Source organism: Rhinolophus ferrumequinum, chromosome 21, assembly GCF_004115265.2.
Source record: "Rhinolophus ferrumequinum isolate MPI-CBG mRhiFer1 chromosome 21, mRhiFer1_v1.p, whole genome shotgun sequence".
Taxonomy (NCBI): Eukaryota; Metazoa; Chordata; class Mammalia; order Chiroptera; family Rhinolophidae; genus Rhinolophus; species Rhinolophus ferrumequinum.
In genome coordinates this window covers 15,421,055-15,446,615 of record NC_046304.1, presented here as the reverse complement: position 1 = coordinate 15,446,615, position 25,561 = coordinate 15,421,055, and the positions used below count along the sequence as shown (strand labels likewise).

The following is a 25,561-nucleotide window of genomic DNA, read 5'->3' as shown; positions in this document are numbered from 1 at the left end:
ACTGTTTCGGAACACCCTCCCTACTCACCTGATCTGGCCCCCAAGGACTTCTTTCTTTACCTGAAGATAAAGGAAATATTGAAAGGAAGACATTTTCAAGACATTCAGGACATCAAGGGTAATACGATGACAGCTCTGATGGCCATTCCAAAAGAGAGTTCCAAAATTGCTTTGAAGGGTGGACTAGGCACTGGCATCGGTGCGTAGTTTCCCAAGGGGAGTACTTCAAAGGTGGCCATGGTGATATTCAGCAATGAGGCATGTAGCACTTTTTCTAGAACTTAATTGTCGTACTTCGTATATCCCACCTCTTAATAGTGGTGTATCAGTGTCACATGGTGAGAAGAGCATGTGGGATGTGTGTCCATATTTGGAAAATACAATCTTCCACAGCCACTTACTAGCAGTGTGAACTTGAGCAAATTACTTAGTCTCTCTGTGTCCCAATTTCCCCATCTGTAAATGGGGATACCATCAATAGGTACCTCATGGGTTATTCCTTTAGTCATGATTACACTTCCACCCATGGATCCCCTGGCCACAGGTGGTGCGTCGGTCCAGATTTCCACCAAGCTATGGTATCCAGCCCCAATCCCCCACCCACACTCATGTAATACAGAAGGTTCCTTACTGGGCAGAACCCTTCTGGGGGTGGGGCCAGTAATAGGGAGAGAAGAGCGGACCTTGAGTGGAAAAGGCCTTTTCCATCTCAGTTCATTATATTATTCTGAGTCAGCCCTTCAAAGGGGCAAAGGATAAGCATTGATGGAGATGCCATGAGGCTGGATCTCCAACAGGACTCCTCTGGGCCTGGGGGTGGGGCAGCCCCCACCAGGACCCCCGTCTTTATCCAAAGAAATCAGGAGAAATGAGTCATGAACATGCTGTGTTTGAGATGTAGGCCTTTTCATTCTTATTTTTATTTTTAAGTGTCAGGGAGCTCCCTGTCTCTCCTCTGTCTCCCTGCCTGCCTCCACCTAAGTCACTGCTCATCTGCCAGTAGTATGACTCCCCAGGCCAGATTGCCAGGCTTCGGGGGAAGAATCTCAGGGTTTGCTCATCCTGATCCAGGTTGGGGCTGCTCCTCAGCTGGGCATTGGCAGGGGACCCAGGAAGAATCTTGGGGTTTGCCCCCGCCCAGCCTGGCAGTTACTCAGATCTCCTGCTGCCCTCATTTGGGGCCTGCTCTTCAGTGAGCCTTCCCTGTCGGAATGGCAGTATAGTTAAAAGCAGGGATGCTGGGTTTCAATTCCGCTGCCGCCACCTACCAGCTCTGTGACCTTGGGGGAGTCTCTTAACCTTTTTGAGGCTCCATTTCCTCACAGGAAAAAGGACATGGTAGTGGTGTGGATTAAATGAGATAAAAAGTGAGGCATATCTGGTTCATGGGAGATTCTCAAGAAATGATGGCAGTTATTCTTTACAAATGACAAAACGGAGGAGGAGGGAGTTTAAGTGGTTTCCCCACAGCTATTTTAAATGTCAGAACCAGAGCTGGAACCCAGATGTTCTGACACCTAGTGGTTATTATTTATCTCCTGCAACACAGAATTCCCCCATCCCTCAATCCGTTTGGCCAGAGGGCAATATGTCTGCCGTCCTAGAAATACCAGCAAGAAGGTGGCCCCCCTTTTCCTTCTTGCACTACCCAACTTGCCTGCAGGGGGCGCTGATGCCTACCTTCTGGCCCATCCTGGTGAAGAAAGTATCCGGGTGAAGCCCTGGTGGTATGGAGAGTTGGGAGTGACCCAGCTGGGTGGAGGGAGAGTGAAGAGCTGGCTTTGTGATTTCTTAGTGAGAATCCCCTTCAGACAGCTCTTAGTGCTCAAGCCTTTATACAGATAGCTCTGGGGCCATCAAAGTTAATGGGAATATTGTAATGGATTTCATTCCAGTATTTCTCACTGGATCAGAATCATCTGAGGATGTAGATTTCCTGGCCCCAACCCAGGACAGTGGAATCAGAATTTTAGCACTCACACTAGCCGACACGGCCATAGGTCTGTGCCAGGCCCTGCTCTGAAGGCTTAGCATGTATTAACTTACCTACTGCTCCAAAATCCCTATGAGATAGGTACTGTTAGAATCCCCATTTTATAGATGGGGAGTCTGGTTTGAGGCACAGAGAGGTTAAGAAACTTGCCTAAGATCACACTGCTGGCAAGGCAGCAGGGCTGGGGTTTGACCCCATGCTATTCAAGCCCCAGGTGGTTCTCACACCCAGTGCATCTCAGAACCACTATTTTATAACATCGGGCCCATCCCCTTTCTTGTTTCCTTTTATTTGTCATTATTTTAAATAGCATTTGTGTTTTTTAAATTATAAACGCGAGACTTGCTTATTACAGAAAATTTATAAAACTCAGAAAAGCACAAAGGAGAAAAAAAATTCTGATCTTGAATCTCATCCCCTGAACAACATGGTCCTAAGCATATTAATTAGCCTGTGTCATTCCATTCAGAAATTTTCTGTCATTCTTTTCCGTGTCATTACATATACTTCCATACCTACTGTGTACTAGCTGAGAAGTACTCCGTTGTTAGGAGATACTGTCTTTCTTTAATTTACCCCCTACTGTTGGATATTTGGGTTGTTCCCAGTGTTTCATAGTTATGATAACAATGTGCTGGAGACGCTTAAAACTACAACTTGGCACACGTCTCTGAATTCTTCCTCGTGTGGTGGTATGGAATTGGGAATGGAATTGCCAGGTCAAAAGGCATGCATGTTAAAAAAAAAACACAACAAAAATACCTTTTTATTGAAGCATAATACACATACAGAGAAGTGCACACAGATTGTAAGTGTACAGGTTGATGAATTTCTACAAACTTGACACACCCATGTTGAGCCAACACCCAGGTCCAAAAATGGGCCATGATCTGCACTCGAGAAGCCCCTTTGGCGTGCATGGAAGGATTCTGATTTGTAATGTCAAATTTCCTCCAGCAAAGCTGTATATGGCTCTCCTTGGAGTTTTTCTTAAGATTGAAATGCAAACTCTTTTCTGAAAAGCAGAGTGGCGGTAGAACTATCTGGAATCAGGCAATGAGAGAAAGACTGTGGTCCTCCCTTTCTGGGGCAAGACATACTTCCCTTTGGGGTGGAAAAAGTGGTCCCAGAACTGGGATCAGTGGTCAGCTTGAGCTTCAAATAGTTTAAGAAGGTTTTAAAGAAATGAGCCTTTGCACCTGCTTCTCTTCCTCTTTCTCCTCCTTGTCCTTTTTCTCTTTGTCCTTCTTCTAGAGCAAACCATCCATATAATTAACATTTTCTCTTTAAGTTGTAACATGTTCGTGGTTAAAAAAAAAAATCAAGTAGCACAGAAGGACATTGAGTGAAAAGTCCCTTCCCCCAGATTTCCAGTTCCAGTATCACCCTTCAGAGGTAACCCACCAGTCTTGGACCATTGCTTATGCTTCCTTCCAGAAATTGTCAATGTAAAAATTCGTGTATTTATTTAAACTAATGGGATCCTACTATATGAGCTGTTCTGTGCCTTTTCTTTTTTTAACCTGAGTTTTAAGGGTATCTTTAAATAGTAACAGATCTAAATTCTGCCTCCTTCTTTTCAATGGTTACCTAATATTCCATATTTGCTTGTTCCACAACAATATAGTTAAATGGTGGTCATTGAGGTTATTTTTTGTATTTGCCATTACGGTGATATAATGAACACCTGTGTGCATACATCTTCTCAAGGTGTATGAGTTTGCCTGTGGAATAAAGTTCTAAAAACAAACGTCTTGGTACAAAGTGCATGTGCACTTACCATTTTGATAGATACTACCAAATATGTACACACTGATGGTGGGCGTGCCTGTTTCCTTGTATCTTCACCCCGTTCTCAAGTGTGTTTTTTTTCTGTTGTTGTTGTTTTTGTTATCGTCTTGCTTTTCAGAACTTGTGCAATGGAAAATTCAATCTTGCCCTTGAGATGAGCGTGGGGACGTGATCAGTGTACAGTGCGTCACAATGCAGAGGTTAGATGTCGTTTGATCTCCGTCCCGAGGTGTGAACTCCTAACTTATATGGGTTTGCCGGCTCTGAATGCCACTGTGACTGGATTTCCTTCTCAGAGTGTCCTCTGCTGTCGTCCTCTGTTCTCACCTGGCTTGTAAAGGAAACAGAGGCTAATCTAGCCTCCCCTTTGAGGAATATTTGCTGAAGCTCCCAAAGAGTATATGACCTGCTCAAGGTGATTCAGTGGTAGAGCTGGGAGGAGAGCTGAGCCCCACTGGGTCAGTACTGGTGCCAACTCACAGTGTCTGGAGTGGGGGAAGATCTAGGCCAAATGATCGGGTGGCTGCCTCTCTCGGGGCATCTGTATCCTGAGCTTCCAGTAACTGCCTCATCCCCACGCCTGGGAAGGGACCTTGTCTCATCTTTCAGCTCCCACTGGTGGCTGTGAGGACAAAGCTGCCTAAGCAGAGGAAACCACACTGTCTCTCCCTTCCCTCCTGCTCCCACGGGCCTGCAGACACGATGGAGGGACTGCTGGCAGGGACCTGGGCTGCCTCTTCTCCTCTGATCCCAGCCAGCTTTCTCCGCTACCATGTTCCTGTAAAGCCCAGAGAGCTGGGTGGGTTCCCTGGAGTTCTGCCCTGGAATTGGGAGTCTGACTGGGACTTGCCATGTCAGCTGGTTCCAGAAATGCCCACAGGCTTCCACCAGGGAAGCCAGGGCCTTGTGACTTGGTGACTCAAAGTGGGCTCTGTGGAAGAGGTGAGGAGCAATCTCGGAAGAGAGGGAGCCTGTCTGGCTAGGTGTTGGGAGGACTTGGCACTTGCTCTTTCCCACTTCATCATTGTTGTCTTCCAGCTATTGAGCTGAGTTTTTGCTTTCAAGGCCTTAGTTTTTCCATCTGTAAATGGGCACTACATCAACTGTGTATTTCTGTAGGCTTCACAATCAATGGGGCCGGTTTGATCCAGTGATTGGCACCTACTGAAGCAGATCGTACAGAACAGTGGCCGAGAACTTGGGCTCTGGAGTCAGACCGAGCTGTGCCCCCATCATGCTGGGTAAATTTTGTCAAATTCCTTATCCTCTCTGAGTCTCAGTGTTCCCATTTGTAAAATGGGGATAGCAGTGGTACCATTTCAGAGGCGGTTGTGAGATTGAAATGAGCTAAGCTGGTAGGTTACTGCTGGCCTGTAGTAAACTCACAAACACGGGCGCTGCCCCTGGCTCCTCGGTCCCCATAGCTCGTCCTCATCTCCACTCTGACCTCCCGGCATGCTGAGTCAGCAGAGGTCTGGGAGGAAGCTGAGCTGTGCTTGGTGGGGGCCGGAGGGCTGGGCCGGGCTCACAGCGTGCTTCTCTTTTCTCTTGACTCACAATCTTTCACAGAGAACCCATGGACCCCTCGCTGCCCACTCCACACAGAAGGGGTTAGAGCAGGGATGGCAGGAAGCTAAGCGGGCCCAGGGGAGGGGGCAGAATTATGATAGATAATAATTATAACAGCTCCCATAAGGGTGTGCGAGCCCTGTGCTACGGTGTTTCCCCGAAAATAAGACCAAGCCAGACAATCAGCTCTAATGCGTCTTTTGAAGCAAAAATTAATATAAGACCCGGTATGATATGATATGATATGATATGATATTATAAAGATCTGGTCTTATATTATAGTAAAATAAGACTGGGTCTTATATTAATTTTTGCTCCAAAAAATGCGTTAGAGCTGATTGGGTAGGTCTCATTTTCGGGGAAACACAGTAAGTATTTACATTCATTTATAATCTTGTGAGGTTGGTGGCAGCCACCCCACATTATAGAGGAGGCAACTGAGGCCTAGAGAGGTTAGATAACTTGCTGGAGGTCACACAGTTTTAAAACTTAGGAGACTGAGTGCTGAGGAGAGGAGAGTGGGGGAAGCTCTAGAATGGCTCTCTTTGCCCTGCAGGACTTACAGAGAAAAATTAAAAGTCATCTGGGGCCCTCCCCTCTCTCTCTCCAGGCCCTCGCTCTGGGGGAGAGGAGGACACAGGCCCTCTTCCAAGGTTCCCGGATCCCAGTGGCCTTAAGAAAGTCCAAGATGCTCTGAGTTCTGTGCTCTTCTCTGTCTACACAGCCAGGCCATTGCCGCGTCTTGGATAGGTGTCTGAATCCCATGACTGTGTCTTTTATGGCTACCATGCAAGGGACCAGAAGCCCAGGTGGGAGAATCCAGCCGGGGGGTAGCAGCAGCTGAGGCCTTGAAATGCTCCTCCCTGCCTGTTCCCTGGGCTGCTCTGCTGACCTTCAGATGTGTGGGTCTGGGCCTACATCCTTCCTGGGTCTGCGAACACTTGGCCCAGGTGGCCTCCTACGTTGGGTGTTTACCTGAGTGTTTCTGTGGATTGTGAGGGCTTGTACAAGAGCGTCTCCCAGCTGTGTCTTCCCGGAGAACACATGTGATGGACATGGTCCCATGTGTGTAGAGATGAGTCAGAAATGCCCAAGCATGGTGACCTTCACTCCAGCTCTTTCTCTCCTACGTGAAAGCACATCAAAATGCACTCCAATAATGGGCTTGTCATGAACTCCCTCTAATTGATGAAAAAGAGAGTCATTTGCAAAAGGAATTTTGTTATTAGTAACCCACGTGACACGGGCCGAGGCTGTGGGCTGTGTCTGGCTCACCCTGGTGTTCTGTGCACAGTACCTGGCCTGTAGTCCGTGTGTCATCGGCATAGGTGAGGCAGCCGGCTGAGCGGCTGATGGGCTGTTTGTTTTCACCTTCATTCTTTCTCTCATCGAACTCTTTACCTTAGTCGGGACTTTCTCAATGGAGAGAGAAAAATTCAGCTCGTATTGGCTTTAGGGATAGAGGGATATATTACTGTTTCTTAGATACCTAGGGATCGACCTGGCTTCCAGCACAGCTGGATCCAGGAGCTCAGACGATGTCCTTAAAACCTGATCTTTCTCATGTTCCCCCTCTCTGTCAGTCCTTCCCTTGCCTTCCTCTGGGTTGGCTACATTTTCATGTGCTCTCAACCCTGTGGTTTAGCAACCCTAGGGAAAAGAGGGAGGAGCATTCTGGGAGTGAGTCCTGTTGGGACCACCTAGGTCTCCTGCTCACTCCTGAACCAGGCACTGCGGCCAGGAAGGTGGATGCCCTGGTTGGCCATTCCCAGCCAGGTGCTCCCCCTCGGGCGGATGGGGAGCGGTTTTTCTCAGAGAGAGGCCGTGTGGATGTAGGGCAGGCAGGACCCCGGTCCACAGTACCTGGTGAGCATCTCCTGGGTGTAGGAGGCAGTGGGGGTGAGCGGTCTGGGTGTTGAGTGGATGCCCTGTAGGGAGCCAGTGGTCTGATGCAAGCCCAGAGGGTGAACCACAAGGTCCTTCCCTTCCTGGTGAGGGTGGGGTGGAGGGTGGGGCCTGAGCAGAGGATCACCAGTCTCCTGCTGAGAGGCCAGCTGCCTTGGAGGAAAGGGCCCCACACTTGTCACTCCTGGCCCTGAACTGGGCCAGGACCCTGAAGCTGCCACTGTAGCCCATCCAGGATGCTACCTGAGGCCCCTCAGAGTTCCTCGCTGTGGAGGAGTCAAGAAAACAGAAATGTCTGTGCCCTTTTTCCATGATCTGGGTGGGAGGACCTCTGGCACCACAGCACAGATCTGACTCCCAGAGTGGCAGCAGGGCCCCAAACAGGAAACTGCGGGGAGGGTGGGCCAGGGAGAGAGGCCAATGGCTGCAGCCACAGCTTTATTTCCCTTTCTCCACTGCTTGGGGGCGGGGCAAGGGCCTGGCGCTGCTTCTGTGTCCCCTTACCCTAGTCTTGTTGCAGTATATGTGCCACAACCCTCTGAGGGCTGTCATTAGTGAGCGCCTACTGTGTACCTGGCATGGTCAGCACTGGTGCATGCAGAAGTGAGAGCTAGCCTTTAGTTCCAGCTGGAAAGACAAACCCACTGGCTCACAGGTGCCACCCTCCCACCTCCACCACTGCTGTCATGAAGCGTGGTGCTGCTGACCTCTGTGTACACATTCGAAGGGGTCTGAGGAGTGCGAATCTGTGCCTGAGCCTGTGTATGTGTACATGTGAATGTACTTTGTAGGCATGTGTGCAGTCTGAGTTGTGTATGGGCTGGGTGTGCACGTGTATGTTGATGTGTATACGTGAGCAGGCGTGTCTGCTCCCATCTGAGAGCCTGTGTCTGTATGGGGAGTTGTAGGTATAGATGTATGTGCAGGTGTCTCTGTTAACGTCTATATGAACTTGTGTGTGAGTGTGCAGTACCTGTGCTTGTGTGTGCAGGTGTCTAATGACACGTATGTGAGCATGTGTGTGCCAATGTGTACCTGTGAATATATATGTGCACCTATGCATGTGTCCCTGAGCAGGTCATTACACACGTGCAGGTGTCAGTACATGTGTGGGGCTGCTTTATCTTGTGTGTGCTGAGCCATGGTGGGGTAGGAAGGCAAAGGCCCCGTCTTGAGCAGCCAGCCCCAGGGAGGGGGTGTGAGGGGCCCCGGTCTGCAGGGCTCCCTGACTCTCCTAGCCAGGTCTTCCTCTCCCTGCCAGGCCCAGTGTGGGACTCCTAGGGTCTCCTTTGGGTTTCGGGAAGCTACGGCTGTGTGGGGCTGGGCTGGCAAGGCAGGCTGTGGTGCAATCTGCCAGCTGAACCTCTTCCGGAGCTGTGGGTTCCTCTAGGCGTGGGGAAGCTGCCCTCTGCGACCTCCCCTGCTTGTCAGAGCGCAGAACACACCTCCTGGCCCTGCAGCCTCACCCACAGGAAGCCCAGGTCGGGGGGCAGGCCATAGGGGAGGTGCCACGCTGGGCGCCCTGCCATACACCCGTGGTGCTGACCCTGCTGCACCACAGCTGGCCCCTTTGACAACAGCCCTGGGGACATTACTGGGACCTGGGGCCCTGCAGCCGCGACCATGTTTAGCAGGAAGCGCAGCGTGTCCTTCGGGGGCTTCGGATGGTGGGTGACAGGTGGGGGGCGATTGAAGGGATGGGAGTGACCTAGCTGTGTGATCTTGTTGCGTGTTGTGGGTGCCTGTGGGAAGGGGGGCACTCAGGTTGTGCCTGAACCCTGGGTTGGTAGGGGCACTTTCAGATGCCCAGCCGATGGCGAGGGAGGATTCTGGTGGGGGCATCAGACATGTAAGCTTTCCTCACGGTCCCTCCGGTACAATCTTCTCAGGGATTCCGAAGGTCAGAGCTGGAACTAGTGTGAATGTGACTGCTTGTGACTGTGATTGAATGTGCGTGTCTCTGTCATGTATTCGCATATATGTGGAGGCACCTCTGTGATGACTGTGCACGTGTGTGCGCATGTCCGAGACTGTGTGAGCAGGGTGCGTGTCTGCAGCTGCCAGTCTGTGTGACCGTGTGTGAGGCGTGTGCCTGGCTGGGTGGCTGTGCCGATGCGTGTGCCCATGTGTACACTCTTTGTTTCTGAGCGGGTGCCAGTCTGCACCTGAGTTGCGTACCTGTGTGTGCATGCGTATTATGCTCCTGTCTGTGTCATCTTTGTGACTTGGTGGCAGGAGGAGTCTGTGGCCTGCTCAACCTTTGGGGCTGCCTCCTCTCTGCAGGGGGTGAGCTGTGAGGGAGGGGCAGGCCTGTCTCCAGCGGTCCTTCCCCTCCTTCCCCCACCCTGGCAGCCAATCCTAGTTCTGTCCCAGCCTGAGCAGCTGGGTCTGTGCTACAGCCTCTTGCCTGGCCCTCTGGACCACCTTTGGCCACCAAGCTTCTGTCTGGGATAAGGGACAAAGGCTTTTTTCTCCCCAGGGAGCCAGAACGTGGGGAGACTGAAGTCAAAGGCTTGTCTCTGGTTACCAGCTGCTGGCAGCTTCTCCTCAGCTGGGGAACAGGGACTCGTGGTTTTAATTATCGGTTTCCTTTCAGCTTCTGGGCCTGGGGCATTGTCAAAGGCTCTTGCTGCTGCAGGGAGGATGGCTGGGGGGGTGTCCTGGGGTGGAAGCTGGTAGGCTAATGGGAGGCCACAAGAAGCAAGGGAGACGGGGAGGGAGGAACCAGGGTATGGGAAGATGTGGGCTTTGTTCCTCTGGCCAATTCCTCGCTCCCATATGTGTGCAGCTTTCCATTTCCCCTTGGCTCCTTTTTGAAAACACTTTGCCGTCCATCCTCTGGTAGGAAGGGCTTATGGGTGGTCCACATTTGGCAGATGGGGACAGTGAGGATGAGAGGATGCCAGGGGTAGCACAGTGTGGTCTAGTGCCTGCTCATGGACGCTCCCTGACACCCAGGCCAAGGGGCTGCGGTCCTGAGGGGGGGGTCTGGGTTTGAATCACCTAAGCTACTTTCTGATTAGGGATAGTATGGGAGGCTGCGCTGGGATTCTTGTCGGGCAGGACCCAGGGAGTGAGATGGTATCCTCCGATGCCCACCCTTGTCTGGGAGGCATGGAGTAGACAGGGGGACGGTGCTTGGCACATTGTACATGCTCAGTAGACGCTTATGGAATGACTAAGTGAGGTGTGTCGACCGCGACAGGCATTTGGTTGGGGGCTTGTGGAGCTGGAGGGGATGCCAGGGCTTCCTGGTGTGGTTGGAGATGTAGGGTGGGTATCATCTGGGGATGGCTGTTAGCTGGGAGAGTATATGACAGTTGGTTGGGGACTAAATGACAGATTCCTGGAGCCCTGGTTCAGACGGTGAGCAGAATCTTGGGGATGATATTTTACAAGTCCCATTGGATGCCTGGGTGGACAGCCACTAGCGCCAGGGATGGACAAGGTGATGAGAGTGAATGAAATGGAGTGGGCAGGAAAGAGAGAAGGTGCCAGGGAGAACCTGGGGACTTTGACTTCTTGAAAGGAAAAGTCTAGTGTCAGAGCTGCTGCTCTATCTTCTGCCTCAGCCCTGCCAAGGCCTTAGGCTCCGCCCTCCTGGGGCCACACCCCAGCATGGGAACCCTGTGCTGGACAGGCTGCTTGCTGGGTGGATGTGGATATGGGCTCCTGGCTGGGCTGTTGTGACCCAGAATGGTGGTTGGGTTGAGAGGGTGTCACCCCAGAAGCGTGGGTTCTATTGCTGACTCCGCCTTGACTCACTGAGGAACTCAGATGGGACACTTCCCCTCTCTGGGTCTCAGTTTCCCCACGTGTAAGGGGTGGATTTCTGCCTCACCCACAACATGGAGATGTTGAAAGAATTAAAAGAGATTCCTTGAGAAAATAGAAAATGTGAGGGCTTATTGTCTGGGGTTACAAATATTACAGCAGAATGTGGGGCTCTGACTCCTGGGTCCAACCTACCTCCACCTGGTGGGTTGGATGGGAGAGGAGGAGGGGCTGCATCCCACAAGGATTTGGGGGCCCAATGAGACCCTTAGAGACCGGTTGTGAAAGCCTCAAGGATGGGGCTGGGACGGTGTGTGAGGAAGAAGCTGGCAGGGACCTGGACCAGCACCCTCAGGGCAGGACCCGTGGGGTGGGGCTTGTTTTACTGTTGGGAACTGACTGCAGAAGGTGCTGGGAGTTTGCTCGGAGTGGAAGGATCCCAGCTCCCAGCTCAATGGCTCGGTGCTGACTTGTGTTGCTGGAATAGCTCGGCATCCTCACCATGTGGCCCCTGACACCAGTCCCCTCCCCCTGCTCGCCCCTGTAGTCCTTTGTAGGGGAAGGAAGCTTGTGGCAGAGCTGAACTGGCTGGACAGGGGTAGCTGAAAAGAACTCTCCAGGGTTTCAGGCATCCTGAAGGCGGTCATGATTTGGAACTGACGGTGATGATGACATAGGAGTGGTGGTGACACTGATGGTGCTGCTGGTGGTGATGGTGGCAATGAGGGTAGTGACATCGCTGGTGATGGTGACACTGATGGTGATGGTGACATTGGTGATGGTGATAGTGACCCTGATGGTGATGGTGACACTGACAGCAGTGGTGACAGTGGTGGCGATGATCATAATGGTAGTAGTAGTGACATTGGTGATGGTGACACTGATGGTGGTGATGATACTGATGGTGATGGTGGCACTGGTGGTGATGATGACATTGGTGGTTGTGACCCCTAAACAAAAGGAGACACAGACAGTGGGAATTTTGCCCACCTTTCTGTCTCTGGAGAGAGGAAGGGGCCTCTTGTACCAGCCAGGAGGGCTGACATATGCAGAGGGTGAAAATAGAAGACAGCAGCACTGCCTTGTCTTCCAGTGAGGGAGGAGCAAGCCGCGGCGGAGGAGCTGGCTGCCGGGACAGTCCCTGCTCTGAGCTCCTGGGCCTCATATGTCCCACCTGCCCCATGCACCCTGGAGCCTGCTGTCAGGTTCTGGTCCCAGGAATGGGGTCTGTCTTCTTGGCTGGCCTGGCAGTTCCCAAACAGGAAGGTCCCTGGTACTGGGGGTGCCGAGGGTGTTGGTATCTTTCCAAAGCGGAATTCCGGGAAATATTGATGGTTGAACGTCCAGCTGCCAGTGACTGGCAGAGTCTTCTTGTGGAATGAGGGTAATGAAGGGAGAGGCTACATACAAAGTGCTTACGATCCCTGGATCTGGAGTTGGATATCTGGATTCAGATTGGTTCAGTGATTTTACCCTTCTGAGCCTCAATCTCCTCATTTCTACAATGGGGAGAATAACTATATTCATCTCACAGGGGGATGTGTGGCCCCAGCCCTCCCAGAGCTCACGGTCTTCCCTTACTGGGCTGGAGGAGAACTTCCCCCTGAAGCAGCTGTCTCCTGCAGCGCCCTCTCAGTCTGGTGGTCTGGACTGGCCCAGGGAACTCTCCCCGGCTAGGTGGGAGCCTTCAGCCCTGGCACTGATGGGAGCCCTTGCTTTTCTCTTGGCAGGATCGACAAGACCATGCTGGCAAGCCTGAAGGTCAAGTAAGTACCCACTTCCTGTTATGTAGTGGTCAGAGATGATGGTAAACTGGGGCTCCTTTGGGGCCCTCTTTTCCCTTTAAGTTGTGGGAAACATGGGTGGGGCTGCTGCATTTGTCCATTCTCCATCTTATTGGGGGGCTTCCGGATTGGAGGAGTCTGGATCAGGCTCTTGCTTCCTGGGGTATCTGGGAAAAGATAGAAACTGGAATGGAAGCAACAGGTACTAAAATGGTGGGAATGTGTTTAGTGGTACGATTTTTAGGCTGCAATTTAGGGATGTAAGAAAGATAATTGTATTTTCTATCACCTTAATTTTTACGTGCAGCCCTAGTCCATCAGGCTTTCTGACATTCCCACCTACCTGAAAATTGTGCCACATAATTCTAAGACCGTATAAAATTCCCCAGGGTGTGTGTGTGTGTGTGTGTGTGTGTGTGTGTGTGATCCGTGGGTTATTGAGTCATCTGTTAGCAAACATATGTCATGCTGGTCAGCCTGGTCCTGGGTCTCTCTGAGGCTTTCAACACCAGATTCAGGGGCTGCTTCATTTACCACTTACCACTTATCCATTTATCTGTCTGGGAAGACCTGAGCAGACACACCTCTCTCCTATAACCTCCGACTGCACTTCCCTCACCACCTTCATTCATTTTCCCTCCACATTTCTGGTCCAACCATCGTGTCTGCATCCTGATCTCTTTCCCCATTGAAACTTAACAAAAGTCAACTTCCATCTGCATCCCTCCCTTGAGCAATGAGTACTGACCAACTACCTGCTTCAGTGGAGTGAATTGAAAAGGAGGGAAAGTCTAGGAAGGAAAAATAGCAGTGGTCACTAGCTCAAACTATTATCCTGCCACATGTGGGTTAATTTTTATATGAAAAACCCCTCCTTCGGAGGCAGCTTTTCATGCCTGTATCTCCCCTATCTCAGTGGAAAGGTTTTCTAGGCCTGCCGCCCTCTGCTGTGCTATTCAGTTGCCCACATTGACCATGTATCTCCTGGGTACAGGTCACCGGGCAAAGCACAGCTAGTTTTGACAGTTGTCATATAAGGTGGTCAAAATAAGAGGCTTCTCACTCTGGTTTGTTTTGCTCAGACAGGTGATGGTGGGCAGTTCGCAGTGCAGGGAGGGATGGCAAACTGTCCTTGCCCTCTGAAAGCTTTCAGTCTCTCTGTCGAGCTGATGCCAGGGGTGCAGTGGGAACAGTCCTGGAAGACTGACAGAAGGAGGTGGCTTCTAAAGCAGTTCTTAAAGATGGAGCAGGACAGTGGGCCCACCTGTGCCCACGCTGGTTGACGTGGCTGTGCATCAGTACAGCCCACCAATTCAGGGCAAGTCACTCTCGGGCAGAACACAACTTCTCTGGACTTCAGTTTCCGTATCCTTTGTCCAATGGGCACAACAATGTTTGACCTTCCTCCTTCTTCTTATCTGCATATTAAATGTCATGCTAAGCATGAAGCAGAGATGCTAAAGGGTGTGGAGTGACAGGAGTCTTTCTTTTGGTGCTGTCTTGGGACATCTTGTTCAATTTCACAAGCATTTATTGAGGGCCTGTTTGTTTTAACCGGTAAAGGTGACATATGTAACCTAGAAAGGAACTAGTTACAAGGTGGAGTGAAGGGCTGGCGGCCTGGGCCAATGTTGAGATTGGGACCCCAGTGGGATACCTGGGGGTACCTGGGGGACAATCTGAGGGGTTAGGCCCTGGGGATTGAGATGATTGTGGTGTTGAGATGATTGGGACAGTGTGTGGGACCATGTTCCTACTGTACTTGGTTAGGATTCTTTTGATTTCAAGAAACAAAACCCAGTATAATCTGGTTAAGCAAAAGATGGAATTTATGGAAAAAAATCCCAGCGTGCCTCAGGGAACCCAAGGGGAGGAGGTGGAGCTTGAGCTCGGGAGAGGTTGACTGGGAACCGGAAACCCATCCCCATCAAAATCCCAGCTGGCTTCTTTGCAGAAATTGATAACTGATCCTAAAATTCATACGTAAATTCACGGATAATCTTGAAAGAGAAGAGCAGAGCTAGAGGACTATACTCCTGATTTCAAAATTTACTGCAAAGCTACAGGAATCAAGACAGTTTGGTAGTGGCCTAAGGATAGACATGTAGATCAATGTAATAGAATTCAGAGTCTAGAAATAAACATTCATATTTGTGGTCAATTGATTTTCAACATGGGTGTCATGATAATTCAATGGAGAAAAATAGTCTTTCAACAAATGCTACTGGGACAACTGATATCCACATGCAATAGAATGATATTGAACCCCTCTCTCATACCATATATAAAAATTAACTCAAAATGGATCGAAGATCTAAATGTAAGGTCTGACACTGTAAAACTCTCAGAAGAAAATATAGATGAATATCTTTGTAACCTTAGACAAAGCGATGGTTTCTTAGATATGACACCGAAGTCACAAGCAAAACAATAATAACAAATTAACAAATTGAACTTCGTCAAAATTAACAGCTTGTGTTACAAAGGGCATCGTCAAGAAAGTGAAAAGACAACCCACAGAATTGGAGAAAATATTTGCAAATCACATATCTGATAAGGTACTCATATCTAAAATATATAAAGAACACTTATAACTCAATAATATAAAGAAAGACAATACAATTAAAAAGTGAGCAAAAGTTCTGAATAGACATTCTCCCAAAGAAGATATATAAATGGAGAAAAAGCACATGAAAAGACGCTCGACATCATTAGTCATCAGAGAAATGCAAATCCAAACCACAGTGAGGTACCATTTCGTACCCACTAGGATGGCTGTAATTTAGAAAATGGAAACTAACAAACATTGGTGAGGATACGGAGAAATTGGAACCCTTATACACTGCTGGTGGGAATATAAATGGTGCAGCTGCCTTTGAAAAATAATCGGGCAGTTTCTCAAAAGGTTAAACATAGAATTATCATAAGATCAACACTTCCATTCTTAAGTATATATCCAAGAGAAATGAAAACGTATGTCCATATAGAAACCTGTACAGGAATGTTCACAGCAGCATTATTAATAATAGCCTGAAGTGGAAATAACTGAAATGTTTATCAACAGGTGAATGGATAAAGAAAATGTAGCAAATCCATACAATGGTATATTATTTGTCTGTAAAAAGGAATGAAGTGCTGACACATGCTACAACATGGGTGAACCTTGAAAATATTATGCTAAGTGAAAATCACACAAAAAAACACCAATTGTATGATTCCATGTATATGACATGTCTAGAATAAGCAAATCCATAGAAGCAGAGAATAGATTAGTGGTTTCCTACGGCTGGGGAGGCTGTTGGGGAAACAAAGGGAATGAATGTTAAAGGCTACGGGCTTCTTTTTTGGGGTAATGAAGATATTCTGGAACTAGATAATGGTAATGGTTGTACAACCTTGTGAATACACTAAAAACCATCGAATTGAACATTTTAAAAATGGTGAATTGTATGGTATATAAATCACACCTCAAAAAAGCTGTTAAAAAAAGAGAGAATCTGATTGGCCCAACGTGGGTCAGTTGTATCCCTCTGGTCTAATCAGTTTAGCTAGAGATGGGGTTTCCGGGATAAAATATGGCTGCCGCGGCCACCTCTCTATGTGGGAGGGTTCAGTTCTCAGAGAAGAAAGATGGATTGTGGGCTGGGAAGAAACCATAGGAGGTTTTATCCAGCCACTCCCACTCCCCTTGGGACTGAAAGGAAGGTCGGTATCCGTTCCCTCTCCCCTCCCGTTCCCCCACTGGCAGTGCCTAATATGGAGATGGCTCTGCTCACTGACAGGTCCATTAGGCGGCCAGATACTGCGATAGCTCCTTATTTCTGCCTCTGCTGGGTGAGACATCTTTCTCTTTTCTATGCCCTGCTTACTACTCCACTGAGCACCAGGTATCCCTGGGCTGCACCTGTGCTCCCAGTTGCCTGAGCTCCTTCTCCAGGGACCTGGTGTCCTTGACATGAAGGCAGCCGTGCAACTCCTGGAGTTGTTCCTGAGCCGTATAGCTCTGAAAATGGGGTTTCTGGCCCCACGACTATCGAGCATTTACTATGTGCTAAGTTTTCATTGCACAGTTTCCCTGAGGTTTCACAACCAGCTCATGAAGCAGCTACCATTGCTCTCTGCATTTTACAGATGAGAAAATGGAGGCTCAGAGAGGTTAGGAAACTTGATTAAGGTCATCAGCGAATAAGTCACGGAGTTGGGATTGAATCTAGGTCTGTACTTCATGGCTGGTTCAGTCCAGGCTGGAGCTGAGTACTTGTCAACACTTACCCCACTCTACTTTCCCCCTCTTTTCCCAATCTATATAGTCTGTGTGCCTTGGCCACAGAATGCACCTCTGCCTCCACAATGCTCTGGGTGGGAGGGCCCATCCCCCTGCTGGAGGCCCAGGTTGAGAGGGGTCTGTGGTGCCTGAATGACAAGGACCCTCAGAGGCAAAGGGTGCAGGGGGCATGGAGCCATGCAAGAACACTGGAGAGGAGGGCAGTGGCAGTACATGCAGGAGAAAGAATTGGGGAGGCAGGTTATAGTCCCAGGCTAACAAATGGGCAAATCGTTAACCTCTCCAATCCTCAATTTCCCCATCTGTAAAATGGGAGGGTTGGACTAGTATCTAACCTGCCCTCTTCTAGCTTTGACATTAGGAGTTTACCTTCATGACTTTTGTCCTTTTGTATTTCTCTCTGGACCTTGATGATGGTAGGTGCTTGCTGTTGACTAAGTGAGTGCATGCACGAATGAATGGATGTCTTTGAGAGCAGGGCCTCTGCACACTTCCTCTCTGGCTCCCAAGGATCTAACACCACAGCACCTAGCATGTTCTCCGTCTATAGTTGCTGAATGAATCACGAGTCATTGGAGTTAACCCATCATATGCAGGTGGAGGGATGGAGAGAAAGAGGCAGGGTCAGCAGGCTGGGCTGGCTCCCCCCTCTCTAGCCTGCTCTGGGGCCAGCTTGAGATAAGGCCCCTGTCTGCAGTAGTTGAGCCATAGTCAAACTAGATTCCCCGCAGAGGAAAGCCCAGGGTGGCAGGACCAGGTGTCAGGGGTTTGTTCAGTGAGGTCCTTGAAGCAGCATCCAAAGGGTGAGGACCTGAGATGGGAGCCTCAGATTCTTTCCTTCACTCCTTTTTGCTGCCCTTGACCTCCCTCTCAGGGACATGCTTATTTTTCTTTCTTTCTTTCTTTCTTTTTTTTTTTTTTTTAAGATTTTATTGGGGAAGAGGAACAGGACTTTATTGGGGAACAGTGTGTACTTCCAGGATTTTTTCTAAGTCAAGTTGTTGTCCTTTCAGTCTTAATTGTGGAGGGCGCAGCTCAGCTCCAGGTCCAGTTGCCATTGCTAGTTGCAGGGGGCTCAGCCCACCATCCCTTGCGGGATTTGAGGAGTCTAACTGGCAGCCTTGGGTTGAGAGCCCACTGGCCCATGTGGGAATCGACCCGGCAGCCTCCGGCATTAGGAGCACAGAGCTCCAACCGCCTGAGCCACCGGGCTGGCCCCGAGACCATGCTTCTTTGCTAAAGAAAGAGATATGTCTGTCTGCTGCACAGGCTGGTAAGCCATGCTCCAGCCGTCTGAGATGACTGTCACACAGGGACTGGCCGTCATGGGACTGGATGCCTGTGGGATGGTTCAGTGCAGCCTGTCTCTACTGCTGGGGGCTCGGTATCATGCACCCTCCTGATGATGGGGACATCTAGAACCTATGCCTTATAAGAAAAAGAATCCAACTTTTTAATTGATGGTCCCAGCTCTTCGTCACTAGAAATGGCATCTCTGAATAGAGAGAAAGCTTGTGATGGAGCCTAGAGGTGACTGTGTCCTTTTATTTCTTTCTCAGGAGAGGGCCTGGCTGGGGCAGCATTTCAGCTGTCCTGTGGTTTAGCCAGAAGACACCACACAGCCACCTGTACTCGAGGTTTCAGATTTCACCAGCTAAGAATTCAAAATCCTATTAGCAGTGAGTTGCCCACACAGGGCAGGAGCAGACACAGTGTGTCTCAGCGTACCTTCCCTTGGTCCCTGGGGTCCCTGCTGGCCGCTGCTGGAGCCATTGTCCATGCAGGAGGGGGATGGGAGCTTGCCATATCTAGAAAGCTCAACTTCTTGCTAGGTCATAGCCCTGTTAAAGTCAGGGCTTCCATCCCCATTCTACGTGAATTATGCGTAAAATCTAGATGATTACCTTTACAGACACCTGGTTCTCTTGGTGCTGTTAACAAAGCCACATTCTCATCTTAGGGAAAGAGAGCCGAGGCAGGGACCAGGTTTCAGTGCAGCATGTCTGTGCTTCCAGCTTTCTAACCTTCCTTCCCGAAAGCCCATCCCTCCACAGACTTCCCCTTGATTCCAAATTATTAGCTCTTTTCATGCTTTGGTTGAGGGCCATGATCACCAATCCATTTTCCCGTCTTCCACTACATCTTTGTTTACTGTGGATTACAAGAATGCTTGAGGCACCACAAAGATGTTCTAGAACTTTCTGGGGCTGCTCCATCTTAGTCAGCTCCTCTCTCCCACACCTAGGACATCTGCTGAGAGTTTGCTGGGGTTGTCAAGGATGGGAGAACTTGATATTTTGGGGGGGTTAGAAGGCTGAATCAGTTCAGCTCACTTTACTGGGCACCTACATTCTAAGCCCAGTGGTAGGTCCCAGGGTTGCTGGGGAAGCAAAGATGAAAAAGACACAGTCCGTGCTCATGAAAGCTCACCGCCTGCAGGGAGACAGACACATAGATAGACAATTGCAATGGAATGTGACAGGTACTAACAGAGATGTCCTCAGAGAAGGTGATGGAAGAGGGCTTCTTGGAGACCTGGTGATGTCTGAGCCGTCTCCAAAGGTGAGTGAGACCAGCTTGGAAAAGAAGAGAGAGACACTCCAGGCACTGGCACCGCACACAGGCAGTGGGTCAGGAGGGACCAGGCAGAAAACTGGGGTAGGATTGCCAGGACAGGGTGGGCGGCCGTGTCTAGGAGGGCTGTGTGTGGAGGGCGGGGCTTGCTTCTCTGGCTGACCAGGAGTAATCACAGGGTTTTAAACTGGAGAGTAATGTAGCCAGATGCGAGACTGACAGCCTCCCTGGCTGCCCTCTGCTAACTCACTAGAGAGGTTGGAGATTGGCGCAGGGGCAGTGGCGTTGGGGAGAGTGGACTAACTGGGGACCTACTGAGGAGATGGATTTCCCAGCCTGGAGCTCTGGATGGCTTGGATATGGGAGGTGAGGGCATGGGAGGGGTCAAGGTGAAGATTCTCTGGTTTCCCGGCCGGCCCTCGAGTGGATGTTGGTCCCATCTAAGGAGAGGAGGGAGGGAGTAAGGCTCTGAATATACGATCTCTGCTCTCTTCTTGCCATTCTCCCCTCCTGAGTGGCTGGCTTAGATCATGACCATTATACCTGCCCCCTCCCTTCTGCTTCCCCCCTCCCTCTCAATAGAAGGGGATGGAGGGGAGGAGAAGCAGCAGCAGCATCTCGGGCTGCGAGAGCTGGTCTGTGCCCGGCGAAGCAAGCCAGGCAGTGCCCTCTCCCTGGCCTTGCAGGCAGAGCTGGTGGAGGTCCTGGGCTCTACCCTGCTCGGCTCTGGGAGTGTCTTTGGCAGGTGAGCTTCAGGTGAGCACTGGTTGTCCTTGTAACTGACAGCTGGCCAGACCGGACACTCAGGGAACCCACTTTCAGACACATTTCAGCTGGGGCGGAGGGGAACGTCCCTGTGTGTCTCAAGTACTAGACACTGGTTCATTGATTTCTTTAGGATGGACCTTGAGCCTGGGTACAGTGCGTAGGTGTGTGTAGGCACATGGTATGCTTGCCTGTGCAGGTGGACGTGAGCTTTGAGGGCCCATGTGGGTGACTGCGGTGCCTTTTTTGGCTTTAGCGAGTTCCTATGGTAACCACAACGAACATGTCTGTTTTGGGATCTGGAGTGGTGGGGCGTGAGTGGCTACAGGGAGAAGCAAGGCAGGCAGATGCTTAGCCGGCAACTGGGCTGTGGCCTGATTTCATTGCCAGACTCTGGGGAGGCACCTAGAGCTGCCATTTGCCAGGCAGCCAGGACTGCAAAGTCCCGGCCTTGTGTGCTCATGGCCCTCATCCTGGCTGGTCCCCAACATGCCCAGGAAGCCCTGGTGAGTCCCTGTTCTGATTTCTTGATGGACAAACATCTCCCTGGGTCTTGATGGTCTGGTGGGTATCTGCTGATGGGTAGGCAGAGGCCCAGCTGGCAGCTCTGGGCAGTAGGTACTGGGCACTGGGGCTCTTCGGAGACAGCTGTGGGCAGGAGGGGCTCTGCTTCTTCCCAGGGCCCTGTGAGGTGGTTTTCTGTGTGGCTGGTGAGCTGAATGGTCCTTGTTGATCCATGGGACAGGGTTAACTGTGTTACTGGGGACCAAGGCACTAGAGCAGAATGTAGATGGGATAGCCTGTGGCCTGCCAGCCTGGGATCAGCTGTTCCTCACCCCATTCAGCTCTCTGAAAGAGTCCTTGTGGACCCCCAGGTCTCTGGCCATCCATTCAGCTTCTTCACAGGTTGCACCAGGCCCAGAGGCCCGCTGGCCTGGCCTGGGTGGTAAGGCTCAGGGTCCCGTGGAGAGGAGCCAGAGGGCTCTGCCTGGCTCACTGGGAGTTTGCTCTGGCCAGGGCTGGGAAGAGTTGCTCTCATGGGGCTTCGGGGAGAGACTCTGACTCCACATGTGCATCCCTTGTGCGTCCTGTTCCTGGGTGTATCCTGGTGGACAGGAGTCCAGGAAGCACTCAGAGGTGTCTGCGAGTGGGAGTGTGTGTGCTTGTTTCTACCCCCTTCCTCCTGCTGGCTCCTCTGGCGCTGGGAGCAGGGAGTTTGGAGGGAGCATCAGGAGGGTATGTAGATAGGCCTTCCCCCAGGGGCTAGCTGCTCCTTCCGCCTCTGTGCTGCGATGGGGTGGGCCTCAGGGTTTGCTGGGTCTGGCCGTGGGGCTTCGGTCCTGGAGAGGGGCAAGAGGAGCACAGAGGTGGCCTTTCTGTGCTTTTTTTCAGACCTTTTCTCTCTGGAAGGCAGAGTGAGTCCGGCGCCTAAATCCGGATAGTGCTTCCCGGGAACGGTGTGAGAGAGAGCGGGAGCCTTCAGGAGAGACCCCTCCCGCCCCCCGCCCCAGATCTCTGGAGTCCTTGAACCTTAGGGGCGTGAAATAAAAAAAGTCAAATAAACTCCTATGTGTCCTTCGTGCCTCTAAAACTAGTCAGCTTGTTTCCTGAAGCTCAGGCTTGTAAGGATGCCTGGTCTACTGCATTACAGCTCTGATTGTTCAAAGCTGACCATTCTCTTCATCTGGATTCTATAACTTCCCCTGCTTGGTCTCTTATCCCTCAGCCCTAAACAGAAAGGGTGAATCCCTTTCTCTCCTGAGAGCCCCTCAGACTTTGGAAGGTGGTTCTTGTTTCCAGAGTCTTCTCTACCCCGGCTGGCTATCCCTGGCCCTTTCGGCTTTATTTGGGATGTCTCACTGCCTGGGCCGATCTTTGGTGGAAGGGTTCAGGTTTTCCAGGCTTCATCTCAAAAGCAGGGCCAGAGGGGTGGGTCTGGGCCTCCTGTAGGAGCCCAGTGGACATGAGGACGGGCAACTAGAGGTCATGGGCCTCAGCCTCCTTATTTACAGATTAGCACACTGAGACCTGGGTAGGGAATATTCCTAACATGAGACGGCACAGCGCGAAGGTGGGGTCAGGATGTGAGAGGTCAGCCCTTGGTTTCTGTGCAGTGCCGGCTCGGGCCTGCCTCCACCAATCCTCCATCTTCACAGCTTTCTGGCTGAGGAGCTTGTCTCTTCTTTCTGAAGACAGACTCGATGTCGGCAGGGTTCTGGCAGCACCAGATACCACCACGGGGCGGGGCCGGGAGCAGTGACAGGCACACAGCGGTGCGCTGCTGGGAGGCCACCTGTCTCCTCAGAACTTCCCTTTACAAGAGAAGCTGGGAATCTGGAGTGTTAGGCAAAATCTGGACAACTAACTCAAGAATAAAAAAGCAAAGCCATCTGAGGCTTATGCTGCCAGTCAGATTTAGCGCCTGGGTCACCAGGGCGCCACCTTTGTCCCGGGGGTGTCATCCCTCTCAGGTCTCAGCTCCTCTCTCACCCCAGTGGACTCCCTCGGCCCTCTCCTCAGGTCACCCCTTCTCTCGTGCTCTTGTCCCGCAGCTGACTTGGTCATTTCCTGCTCTGTCCCCAGATTGGACTCACTCTCAATTAACCTTTCCTCTCTTCCAGATCCAGTTCTTTCTCTGTCACTGGGTTGCCACCGGGGTTTGGTCCTCTCCTGCCCTCCTCCCAGTTCAGGCCCATTATCTCCTGCCCAGACGGTGACAAAGGCTGTCTAATTAACCTTCTCGTCTGGGCTCTGCCAGCTCTGACTAATTCATCATCCCCAAAGCCATCGCTAGCTGTGCCCTCCCTGGCATTGATGGAAAACCTTGTTAGTGCTGATTCCACACAGGCTTGTCCCGCCAACCCTGGCGTGGGGACGGCCCCACTCCCTGTGCGTGGGGGGCTGGGCAGTCTTTGGGGGTGTTGACTCCCTAATGACTTCTCTTTCTGGCATTAGCATCCACTGTCTTTGTTCCACACCAGATAGTTTGATCCTCTCCCTCTCCCGCAACGCAGCAGTTCCCGAACTTCTCTGCACTTTGCTATCCCCCAGGAGGCTGTCAACAAGTTCTGATGCCCAGGTTGCACCCAGGGCCAGAATTGGAAAGCAGAACGTCTAGGGTGGGACCCAATGTCAGTACTGTTAAAAGATCCCCTCATGCCCACGAGATGCCAGCGACCTATCCCCTAGTACTGATAATCTGGGAGAGGGGGATAAAATCTCCCCCACCCTGCTGAGAATCACTGTTCCAGGCTAAGCCAGGTTCACCCTGAGAGCATTCTAAAGTAAGTGCAGAAGAAAGGTGACTCACAGGTGAACCCCTCTTAGCGGTCAGTTCGTGGGCTTTGGAGTCAGGCAGCCTATGTTTAAATCCTGATTATCCGCTGGGTGATCTTGCTTGGGCAAGTTACTTGACCTCTCTGTGCCTGATTACATCTAATTTTTTTTCTTTCTTACAACTGTGCTTCCTCTTGACCTTTCGCTCCAGCCAGATGGTGTGACTTGCTGTTTTCTGGCACTTTTCAGCCTTTGCTTCTGTCTTTGCTTATGCTGTTCCCCTGGCAAGAAATGCCTTTAGTTCTTTCTCCTCTCTTAGCGCCATCCTGCTCATCTAAAAGCAGCTTCCTCTGTGAAGACCTCCTTCCCTGTGTGAACCAAGCGCTTCCTTCCTCGTGCTCCTGGAGAAGCTAGAACCCCACGGGTCACGTTAGCTCAGAGGCTGTGGGAGCCTCTCGGATGCCTGTTTTGTTATTCAGGTGAGGTGGCTGACCCCTCCCTGCCTCTGGTTGTGCTGTGAACCTGCAGGTTACCGCAGCGTCATCCTTTACCTCACAGCCAGCTCATTCTGAAAGGGTGGAGTGGGCGGAAATCCGTGCCTGGCAGGCCACAAAGCCACATAACTGACTTGTGGAGTCCTGCCCTGGGGTGTGTGTGTGAAACGGCAGCCATTGCCACCTTTTTGATTGCCTTGCCACTAGCAGATGCCATCTGGAATTAAGGAGCTTTGAGTTCTAGACTTTCCTAAGCCCACTTCTGGGCCCAGGAGCAGGACTTGAAGGCACAGTGCCTGTCCCCACCCTGCCACACCCTGTCCAAACCCTATCAGCCAGCTCAACCTAGGCTGGACCAATGATTACCCACTCTGGCTGCAATGCACACCCATGTTAGGGACTTCCTTAGGCCTGGGTGGGGCCAGGAAACCTGAGTGTTATCAGGGCCAGAGGTGGTGCTTCTGAGGGAGCTGGGTTTGCAGCGGTTTGGGAACCAGTGACATTTAAAGCTCTCTCTCCCCACAGTACAGAATCAGTGGTTAGGTTCATGTGCTCTGGGTGACCTTGGGCAAACTCTCTGTGCCTCAGTTTCTCTATCTTGTGATTATAATAGTACCTACATGTAGATACAATTGTTGTGAGGTTTAAAGGAGAGAATCCAGGGAAGCATGGAGCACTGTGCCTGGTACATAGTTACACTTGGTAAGTGTTACCTGCCTTCAATGTTCCTGATACTAGTAATAATAATCCCGGGCTGTGTGGACACAGGTAACCACCTAACATATGCAAGCGTACCCACAAGGGTAAACTGGAACGGTGTGCACCCAGGCCTGCTGCTAAGGACAGACCTTGCAGGCGGTGTATCACTGCAGGCACACGTGTGAACACGTGGTCACTCGATAAACGTATCGGGAGGGCAGATGTGTGTGTGTACGATGCTTTTATTTCATTCACACTCAGACATTATTTCTGGAGTTAGCAGCACCTGGGCTGAGCTCTGGGAGCCCAGGGTGCCCCTTGTTTCCATAGCAACCACAATGCAGTAAAAATAGGAGGTGGAGGGAAGAGAGGAGAAGGCCTGAGCCTCCTGAGCTGGCTGGGAGGGGTGCCTTGCCTGCCACTGGCGCTGTTTCCACAGCCTCAGCTGTGGAAGGCTCTTGTTTTGTTTGTTTGAGTTTTACAATAATGACGCGTCAAACCTCTGAGTGTTGATGACTCAGAATTGACAGTTGTTAACATTCGGTTGCATTTTCAGCAAACCTTTTAAAAAATTGTGGTAAAATATACATAATGTGAAAGTTACTATTTTAACCCATTTTTAAGTGCACTATTTAGTGGCATTAAGTATAGT

At 50.8% G+C, this 25,561-nt stretch overlaps 1 protein-coding gene across 9 annotated transcripts in view; it reads left to right on the top strand.

Annotated features, from left to right (window-relative positions):
• The window catches only part of RAP1GAP2 (RAP1 GTPase activating protein 2), a 206,452-nt gene that overhangs the window by 23,172 nt on the left and 157,719 nt on the right, over positions 1-25,561 (top strand). For 7 of the 9 annotated variants that reach the window (XR_004421276.1, XM_033089948.1, XM_033089946.1 and 4 more), the window contains one exon: positions 12,763-12,798. The exons of 1 other annotated variant lie outside the window; for it this stretch is intronic. Coding sequence is in view for 7 of the 8 variants with exons in the window: in XM_033089948.1 (XP_032945839.1) it covers positions 12,763-12,798 (36 nt within the window). In the remaining variant the exon portion in view is untranslated. Of the gene's footprint in view, positions 1-8,737; positions 8,926-12,762; positions 12,799-25,561 lie in introns of those variants that run through there. One more of the 9 variants, XM_033089951.1, reaches the window with a different exon arrangement.